At 37.2% G+C, this 10,793-nt stretch overlaps 1 protein-coding gene across 1 annotated transcript in view; it reads left to right on the top strand.

Moving 5' to 3' along the window:
- The first annotated feature begins 31 nt into the window (after positions 1 to 31).
- Positions 32 to 10,793, top strand: part of LIX1 (limb and CNS expressed 1) — a 56,436-nt gene continuing 45,674 nt past the window's right edge. The window contains exon 1 of the mRNA XM_022551163.2: positions 32 to 9,418. Within this exon, the coding sequence (XP_022406871.1) occupies positions 9,337 to 9,418 (82 nt within the window). The 5' untranslated portion in view covers positions 32 to 9,336. The remainder of the gene's footprint in view (positions 9,419 to 10,793) is intronic.

Here is a 10,793-nt window from a genome sequence, read left to right as displayed (position 1 = left end):
GGTCATCGTCCCTAATTAGGCCCCACATTCAGCTGTACTCCCTTCACTGGGTGCAGGAAAAAAGAAAATACATAAGGCATGGTTTCTCCCTCAAAGACTTTATAATCCAGTGAGATGTGAAAGTGGGTTCTTAGGTACATGTACCTGATGATAATCCGGTCTCTTCAGCAACAGCATGGCCTGTAAGAAGGATGTCCCTTGCAGTGGAAAATGGCCACAAGATGGCAGTGTCACCCCACAGTCACCAGCCAGGATGTCTTTGAATTACTTGTATCTGTAGTTAGCATTGGCCAGGAGATACAACAGCAGATTCTTTTCCAAGATTGACAAAGACAGCAGATTCCCTTTAACCTTTGCAAAATTAATTCTACTGTTCCTTCACAAGACCTATCTAATAAAATCACTGTAATAATACAGATGCAAGAAAATGTCACATCTAATTCCCTTGAAAATTATACTAATTTTGAAAGTATTTACATAGCTTTGAATTTTAGGTATATCTTTAAATTCAGGTATTCCTTTTTTTTTTTTTCTGCTCTACGTGGGCCTCTCACTGTTGTGGCCTCTCCTGTTGCGGAGCACAGGCTCCGGATGCACAGGCTCAGCGGCCATGGCTCATGGGACGAGCCGCTCTGCGGCATGTGGGATCCTCCTGGACCCGGGCATGAGCCCGTGTCCCCTGCATCGGCAGGCGGACTCTCAACCCACTGTGCCACCAGGGAAGCCCTATTCATTTTTTATAATCTATCTACTTTAAAGCATTTTGATAACATAATGTTGAAGACAGCATAATAGAACCACAGAATATTTATTTTGGAATACATTTTCTTATATTAAAAGTTTCAAAAGCAATTTGGGAAACTATATGACTTCACCCTACTCAGCTTTATTCAGTTGACTCAGTCCACCTTTTGGGTACCTATTACATAAAAAGCTTAACTTCTATTTGAGGAACTTAGAAGGCAAATAAACATAGTGCTTACCCTTAATAGCCTAAGATTTCCTGTGAGTTACAGAACAAATTAGTCAAATGTACAAATCTAAACAAATTATTCTGGGTCCAATCACAATGATTTTTAAAAAATGTTTTTGAGTAGCCATCATGTAGAAATTAGAGACTTTGCCTTAATCAGACAAGATTTAACACTCAGATTTTAAAACATCCATAGTGAACAATAAGAAAAATTTTTAAGTCTACTACTAATATAGTAAAACTGTATTATGACGCAAAACACTTGTTAAATCTGGGAGTTTCAAATTTAAATCCTGCTTTTACCACTTCCCAGGTACCTTCTGTAGCCTCTGTAACCTCGCTTTTTTGATTTGTAAATGAAGACATTTAATGGTCCCTGTCTCGAGGTTGTTCTGAAGATTAAATGAAATAACACCTTACAGCAGCTTAGCACAGTGCTTGATGCTGGTCCCTCAGTATCCCTGGGGATTGGTTCCAGGACCACCTGTGGGTATCAAAATCCTCTCATGCTCAAGTCCCTTAAATAAAAGCGCAGACGGTGGGTCCTCCATCTCAGTGGGTTCTGAATCTAAGGATACAGAGGGCTGACTGTATGTTTAGTGTATGTATTGTTCAAATGACTTAAGGTTACCAAAAGGGAGATTCCAGAGGAATCTTTCCATTTTTCAAGGTATTTCAACTATGATTTTATCAAGACGTACAGATACTTTGCTTGCAGCTTTCCATTGTCTACTTGATGTTCCCTTGAAATCAGTTTTATTCTGTAACTGCATACATACAAGGTATGCAGTTTGTATTTGTGCCAAGTTTGCAGTGTTGGTAACCATCAGTCCGTTCTTTGGTGTACAGATGGCTTCTGAGCTTTCTCCAGAATCATAAAGATCTTTAAAGGGTACTAACTGGAAGGTTAGTGCAGTTCAAGATAATCCTTCTTTTAGTTAAGTGCACTGTAAATTTTCTGACAAAACACATAGTTGCCTAATTAAAAAACTTAGGTAAACCTGCTGCCTCATAGTTTTATCAGCCATTTCCACAGGATAGGGGGTTGAGTTCAGAGCACTTCCCTGAGGTGTAGGTTTGTTTCGTTTCACATTCAGTGCTCTGAGTAGGCCAAGGCTCACCATCTTCATTGTTCTTCATCCTTCCTCAGAACAATTTCCTAGAGAGCATCAGGCCATATCTTAGTTTGCCCTTGATGTGCTTTATGAAGTACTCTGCAGCTGTAATGGCTGGGGATGAGGTGAAGTTCAGAATAATCATGAGCTGCACAGTTGCATGATAACTGGGAGTGTGGGAATAACCCCAAAGCCCACAACGCTCAAAAAGACTAATATTGATATATTTTAAAGATCTTAGGTTTTTCTTTTACCTTAGTATTATAAATAATGATGACATTAAAATTAACTTTATGTAACATTTAGAATCAAATTATTGTAGGTTTAATCCCATAAATAGGAGCATGCTCATAGATGTGTTATTTAGGACATTTGTCACAGTATTATGTGCTTCCATTTAGAAAAAAAAATAACCACTTGAAATAAATGAATCAAAAAAAACCCTGCTTACTATAACTCTGCTGTTGGTAGAAGAGGTTTGGCCTGCATTAGGAACCAAGAAACATGTCCACATCAGTTTTCCAAGTGGTTTGGTGTTGTGTAAAGTGGTATCTGGGGAAGGAGTACACAGGTTTTTAAATTTTTGTTAACTGAAGGTCTTTTGGAGAGACAGGAACAAACACACAACAGTTACATGACAATACAAAGACTATACTAAAGAGCCTGATACCACTGATCTAGTGCTGAGGAAATTCTAAGGATAGTAGATAAGTGAAAGGCCAGAGTGCTTTGGTGAGTTGTTTTGGGCAAGGGGGAGGGATTTGGTTGAATAGGTAGACTGAAAGAGCTTGCTAAGAGGAAATCATGCAGAAAATTCACAAGTCAGAAATCAATGTAATATGTTTATTATACTGTACATGGGGGAAAGTGTTGTGTGGCAAAGGTCCAAATTAAAGATGACTTTGAAAAAATATTGAAGTATAGTTGATTTACAGTGTTGTGTTAATTTCTGCTGTACAGCAAAGTGACTCAGTTATATATTTTTTTCATATTCTTTTCCATTCTTATTTATCACAGGATATTGAATATAGTACCCTGTGCTATACAGTAGGACTTGTTTATCCATCCTATGTATGAAAAATTTTAAGTTTAACTTGATGTATTAGGAAAAAGAGTGATTGTAGATTTTAAGCAGTGCAATTATTTGATTTTAAAGGGAGGAGGGAATAGAACTGAGGGAACTTTGTCAATGTTAGACAATGAATTGGAGGAAAACTAGAATCTAAAGTGTTATCATGTTGTCTTGTCAGCCTAAGTATTCCAATTAAGACAACCTGGAATAGAATCCTATTCTATCATACTAGAGTTATAGTCTTTATTGCCTTGTTCTTATTTTAGAGATGGGAAAATGTCTTTAGATGTAAAATTACTTTTCCAAAGTCACATCGACAGAATAGGGTTGGGAGTGAGAGAAAAGATGGAATTCATGCTACCGGCAAGGTGAATGGTAGGAAAACCACTGTATTCGAGTGGTTTAGACCTTTGTTTCCGGCTCTGGGGTCTAAATTCTACAAGTCACTAAGATACACAGACTGTGACTTGTCTTCCTGGTGCTGTGGAGATACGAGAAAAAGTCCTCACAACCAGGTCCAGGCTTTGAGTCCTATCTTTCACAAAGTTCCTCCATTTTTAGAAAGTGGGTGGGTTTTTTCACTTGTTTTTCCATAACAGGCCTTTTCATCTTCTCACGGGCCCAAGAAACCCATCTCAGTAGACTGAAGCCCTGAGTGGAATATTTCTGGTTTAGAGGAGGTGGAAAAATGTTTATAGCCAAAAACGTTTTCCCTAGGAAGCAGGGTGGTGCTGGGGGAGTAGTTCTTTTTCCTTGAGCTCAAGGCTAATGAGGTACCTTGAGAGGATCATAAGAATATATTTTTGTCTCACTTGGTCTTTCTCCAGTTTTCAATTTGTGGAAAAATAAGCCCCCTTTCTATACAGTTTCCTATCCCTCCTTCTTTAAACAAATTTGAAAAGAAATAATGTTTCTTCTGTGTCAGCAGGATGCATGCTAAGTGCATTGCTCTGGTGGTGACTGCATAGGAAGTGAAATGGAAATTATAGTTTATAGTGTGAAATGGATGGGCACAAGGCTTTTATCTTAATGTAAGCATATCCATAAGTGTGGCCTGAATTGAATTAAGAGTATACTAATGATGCAGTCTTTACAGGAAGCTTCATCTAAAATATATAGAGCAGTGAAGTTACTGGCTTGCTTGAACCTAACATTGCCATCAACTAATCTCAGTTTTGTCATTTGTTTATAGCCAAAAACGTTTTCCCTAGGTTTGTTTTAATCAAATATAATTTTTTTCATAGTCTAGATTTTCATTTTAACTTGCTTGCTGTTGCAAAGATTTAAACATTTCATACAACTCATACCCCAGAAACATGACATCATCTAAAGAAAGAAGAGGGTAGCTCTAGTTAGTCCATGTAAACTGGGTGTGTGTCTCACCCCCCCAGCATGCCCCTTATAGAAGACCACATCTTTATTTTTATTTTTAGATAAAAGCATAAAACTGGAGTTCTTATTTTAGGGATGGGAAAACATCTTTAGACGTAAAATTACTTTTCCAAAGTCACATAGACTGAATAAGGTTGGGAGTGAGAGAAAAGATGGAATTCATGCTACCGGCAAGGCGAATGATAGGAAAACCATTGTACTCGGGTGGTTTTGACTTTTGTTTAACTGGAGTTCAGATAACTCTTTTAAGATGAATCTGATCATTTTATAGCCACAGCTTACATGTTTTTCCCCCAACAACCAATAAATTCCTATCCTGGAAAGCGGGAAGCAGGGGGAGTAGGGGTGGTGGTCCTGTGAGAAAATGCAAGGAGAGGGAGAGGAACCAATAATCAGATAAACATTAATTAAAGATAAAACATTGTTGTAAAGGCCACTGGCATAGTCCACTCTAAAAGCAAGCTAAAAAAATTTTTTTAACTCTTCTTTTCAAAATACATTATTATGCTGGAAGTCAGCCAGCCACAGTTATCAATTCAGTTTTCATAGAACACATACCTTATGACCCAAGGGCTTGGCATCATTTTCTCCAATCTCGTAAATTTGAACATCCAAATTCCTGCACCTTTAAATACCTCTGTTTATCTTGGAAGTGTTAACCCGTGAACTAGCAAAGCCTCCTCCAATGATATCTTTGGCCTCTAAAGTATTTCTTGAATAATCAATTTTACTTCTCTTTGGAGACAAAATACCAAGATTGGACTGGGTAATTGGTTACACAAAACAATCAAGATGACGTGGGCTCATTCAGGATCCCCAAATTATATGAAACAGAAGGTGCAGATAAATGAAGGGTTTACTTTCATTGTGCTTTTTGGTTCTCTGACTGCCCTGGCAAAGACAAAGGGCAGTTCCCTAGTGTTTTTATCTGGTGGGGAGGGAAATTATTTCAGGAAAGCATTTTTCATAATTTTCTATAAAAATGAGAGAATGTACATTCCTTTAATCTGTAGATGGGAGATTTATCAATTTTCTAATTATTCATGTAGTTCAGATTAGTACTTAATAATGACTTCCTGAATATAGCAAAATATCAATGAACGAATATCTGAGATAAAGTTCTTTTACGTTGCCTGTGTTTTTAAACTTTTGTCTGATAATCTGAAGTTGCCTTTCCAACTGACCCTCTCATTAATACCTTCCTTGATTCAAACATTTCATTGGTCTCTTCCCAGTTGAGAGTAAACAAATTAACACTGAGAAGCCATTTCATTCCTTTTACTTGTTCCTTCCCAGTTGAGAGTAAACAAAGTTGATGCTAACCAGCCTTTCATTCCTCCTACTGGCCTCTTCCCAGTTGAGGCTAAACAAAGCTGACACTGAACAGTCATTAGTCATTACCCCTGCAAAGTCAGTTTCTTCCTAGCCTTGCCCTTCTTCCCCCTCCCCCAAGCCCCCAGCAACATTGCACAGGGCTCTGACCCTCTTCCGGCCAATCTGGTATATTTAGGACCTACCAGTTCCCCCACCCATCTCCACTGGAATTTGGAAGGAGAAGCTGTCAATTGCTCCCCATTGTTTCTGTTTTGAATAGTTCTAAATAAGCGCAGACTCAGTTACTTAACGTCTACTCTTTGGAGTTTGCATACCTTGTGCTAAAACCTTTCAGGACCTGTACTCTCAAGGTCACTGTAGCCTTATCAACAGGCCAACTCTCCTATTTCACCTACCCCAGATTCCTCCTCCAGGGCCAAGCATTGTATGAAGTGACACAGCAAGGAGGATAGTGGAGGTACTTCCTGTTTTCAACCGAAGATGATTCTTCGCTGCATTATGTTTTCTAACATTCTGGATGTTATTTCAGTTGGTGGCCCCTGCCTCCTTATCAGTTTTTACCTGTAATGAACTAATGAACAACAAGAATATTACTCATCTGTATTATTATCGGTACTCTCTGGGAGCTTTGTGTGTGCCGTTGCACTCAGCCTTCCACTTTTATCATTGGGTGATCAATTTTGAACACTGGATATGTCAGTTCGATTCCATTTCTCATATTTCTGAGTGGTACCCTTAACAGGATTTCTAAAAATATCGTTTTGGTTTTCACTGTAGTCATCTACCCTGTTTCAATACTTTGATTTTGCTTTTGCCATATGACTAGAGATGGTTGCCGTTGACAGTGAAATCTAATGTGTGAACTGTAGAATATGTACTAAAACAGGTACACTGCACAGGGGTTTCTCAGGCTCTTCCATCTTCATCAGGTGTTTTCTATATCAGACAGAATGGTGAGAAACCACTGAGTTGTTTTTCTAGATAGTCTCACAATAGCACTTTAAGGTAAGAAGTCTTTAAGGGCAGACAAGGAAGAAATGAATATGCAAAGACTTCGGAAAACATCTGCTGAAGAACTGGGCCTAATGAGAAAGAAGAAAATATACTATCCAATTGGAATGTTGTATATCCACCTTTCTAGAATTCTTTTTTTATTATTCTTTCTTAAAATATAACCCAATAAAGATCATGTTATCTTTATGAAATTATATTTGCAAAGCTGTTTTGGGGTTCTCTATGCAGATGTTCACAGTTTGCCTTTAAAAAAAATCTTACAGAGGTTGAAGATAAGTTTTATTAATAAATGTTTACCCTTCGTTTTAGTTAGCTTTAGTGGTGAGTATCTTTTAATTCACTCTATGAATATGTGTCCCTTACTATTGATGAATGGGTATGAAGTTGACTATGAGAATAGCAGTGATCTGTTTGAAGACAGTCTAGCTTTTAGGAAATAAATATATGACTTTCCAGAAGGCTAGAAAATGTATGATAATATTTGTGTTCATTTGTAATATACCCATAGTATCAAAGATGTTTGATCTGAAAGAGAGCATCTGGCTCAAACCCCTAATTTTCTAGATGAGGACTCTGAGTCCAGAGAAGATAAGTGACTTCTTCAAAGTTATGCAGATAACTAAAATCAAGTCCTAGATCTTACTAATCCCAAATTCAGTGTTCCTTCCACCACACTACACAACCAAAATACTTTATGTACTACTGGAATTAAATTTAAGCCCATAAAAAGTCCATTATTGATTGAAATCCCAGAATTATTTCTAATTTTTCTACTTTTATATTATTAGTCTCACTCCCCTGAGAAGTCCATATTATTTTTTCTGTTCCTCTAACGGGAACCTAAAATATCTTGGTTTCTATCCCAGTATCACACTGAAAATATTTGCATTCATTTATGCTTCATATCCAATCAATATATAATAATTTTTTGTCTACAAACCATCTATTTTCTCTTTTAGATTATGAACTGGATGGCAAGGACATTGATGATTTCCTATTTGTTACAGCCCATGTAAAGTACACTTCGGGACCCTATGAAAGAAGTGCAACTTCTTTCAATTTCTTTTTTTATAATATCTTTGCGTTCTGGGGCAACCCTATATGTCTGTTGTGTGTGGCATATGCATACTCTCTGTGGGCATTTTACTAGGTGATGGTCATTGTAATTGGAATTACTATTACAGCCTCATTCCTTCTGTTTCCTTTTATTAATTAAGCCCACCGCTTCTACCAACTAGCCGAAGAAGCTGATCACATGGAAAACATTTTATATAGTCTTTAAAGAACCGGTTTCAGTTAATCATATAGTACAACATAATTATGGAATCTGAGTATTAGAAAGAACATTGGAAAGCGATCTCCTGTGCCTACCCTGGAAAAATATTTTAAATAAAAGTGAGGAAGTCCTCAACGAGCCATCAACAACTAACATAGGTTACAGCCACTAAAATCAGTTCTTTTATATCTGGTTTAAATCCTTATTACTGCAGTAGAATTCTATGACATGTCTCCTGTGGAAGGACTATTTAACATTGTTGTGAGTGGTATAGGACATCGGTAGAAAAAGCAGCTTTGTTTTCTTCAGATATTTTCATAACCACCTATATTCTTTGAAAAATATATTTTTACTTCTCCTGAAATTTTTAATATAAAAAGTTATCCTGAAAGGAAATGAATGATATCAGAATTCATTAAAGTCAATCTTGGGAACGATTTGCCTCGAAGGATAAAGAAGGAAACAAATGTTCCCAAGCAAGTCAAAACACAGACTATGAGATTTTATTTGCCACTGCCCATCAAAAGTGACTATAATTTGGGTGGGTGAAAAAATTAAACACTTGGCTCCCAAAGAGATGTTCCTGAATTCAGGTACAATACATGATCTGGTGCCTGGCTACATCCACAATCTTTACAGCACTTCTTTACCGAGAAGAATTTAGATTATACTGATTCTGAGCTGGAAGTCCTGAGCTGGAAACTCCTTTGCTACTAAGGAAACTTTCTTGAGAAATAACCTTCTTGCTTCTATATACCTGAAGACAGCACATTAGAAGATGAGTGACCAAAAGAAATATGGAAGTCAGAAAGCTGCACACCATTCAGGCAAAATCTGGTTGGAGAGGAAAGCTGTTCCCATGATTAGTGAGCTTCCCCAGCTAGCCTGTAGGTGGGTGTGTTTAACAGAAGGAAGCAATGGGAACCCGCCTGTCAGCCAGCCTTTTGAGCTAATTAGCTCAGCATACAACAAAGATAAGTGAGCCTGGGAGGAGGGCCTCCTGAGGGGTCTTTAGATTCTGGGAAATGTCTGATTGGCAGATGTTAAAAGAGATTCTTTGGTAATCCTGTGCATCAATGAGCTGCACAAATTCAGACCAGGACTGCAAGAATTCAGGCATGAGGACACTGTGCAGCAGGCTCGCACAGGCAGACCCAAGATGGACAGAACCTTGGAATCCTTGAGACACATCATTGCCCAAGTCTTGCCTCACAGAGACCCGGCTCTAGTCTTCAAAGACTGTAAGTACTGAAGGGAAAAACGTTTTTTGACTTTTTTAGAAAATAGTCCTAAATGTCTAGTCACATCCTATTTAAGTATGTTTTCTCCTAAATCTCTGTAGTCGTGTGCTGTGGTCTAAGTGGTATTTAACTTGTTCCTGACTTCAGACAGAATAATTTCATTTCACCTACGGGTATCAGTCGCTGGAATATTTTGTCAGTGATACATCTTGTTAACCGTTTAGAAGTCTGTCTTAAAATCTAAAATTCGCCTAAGACTTAATGAACTTTTCCAGATGATTTTTAAATAAATAAGACTGATTGGTACTAGGATTAAAACTAAAAATAACTTGAACATGATAATAAAGTATATCTCTTTTTTAACCTGTTTAATCCTCCGTACCATATATGAGTTATGTTTAAAAAGTATTGTGTTTGAAATTTTTTGTTGCAAACAAATTAATAAATCACCACTGAGCTCTTAAATTTTGATAACAAATTATAACACTTTAGTTTAAAAGGCCAGTAAAATGAGATGTCTTCCCACTTCTGCAACAACACCCTCCCCCTGCCCCCCCAAAAATCTAAACAGCTATGGCAAAGTTATTTCAAAATCTTTTTTTAATGGTTATGAAAAATAATTCAATCAAGATTTCCAATTCTAGCAATACTATTAGACCATTTATCATGTAACTTTGTTTCTGGAACCAATTTGATTTCCTGCTGCTGCAAAACAGACTATCTTCACCTTGTATCTTATCTACAGTGGGTTTCATATTACAAAGGGCTTCTGAAACAGAACTTTGCTATGGAACTGCCCAAAAGGTAAAATGCATATGGATTTTTTTGTTTTTTACTTCAATAAGTTACAGCTTTCTTCTTTGTGAATCTCGTATGTTTGTCTCATCAAAACATCAATGGTTTGTATTTTTGCTTTCTGATTGCTGAATAATGTTCGTTTCCAGATGTCCTTTTATTTTATATTTCTCATATGTGTGATGAAGAGAAAGAAATGTTAGGCAATTTTATTCTATAAAATGTTCTTCTTAGAAATTAAATTGTAACCCATTTGCCCACTAAGGCATAAAGTGAAAGCCTGCTCTTTCTTTCTTTTTTCTTTCTTCCTTTTTTCTCTTCCTTTATTTTGCTTTCTTACTCCTCTTACTCTTTCTCTTGCTTTCTTAGTTTCTTGCTTTCTTTTAAATATTGTCTTCAAGCATGTGTCAATAGCTATGTTAGAACTAATAAAAATCACTCCCTCCCCCAGTCTAGCCTGGAGTCTATTCAGGTTTGGCATGTTTTTTTAAGTGAAAAGGGGAGGAAAGAATGCCTCTCTCCTACAATAGCACTGCATTCACTAGTGAAGGGTAAAAAGGATCTTGACCTGCCTAAGACT

Source organism: Delphinapterus leucas, chromosome 3, assembly GCF_059928025.1.
Source record: "Delphinapterus leucas isolate spDelLeu-1000000601 "Yukka" chromosome 3, BTC_Dleu_Yukka2, whole genome shotgun sequence".
Classification (NCBI taxonomy): domain Eukaryota; kingdom Metazoa; phylum Chordata; class Mammalia; order Artiodactyla; family Monodontidae; genus Delphinapterus; species Delphinapterus leucas.
This window is presented reverse-complemented; position numbering and strand designations above follow the sequence as displayed.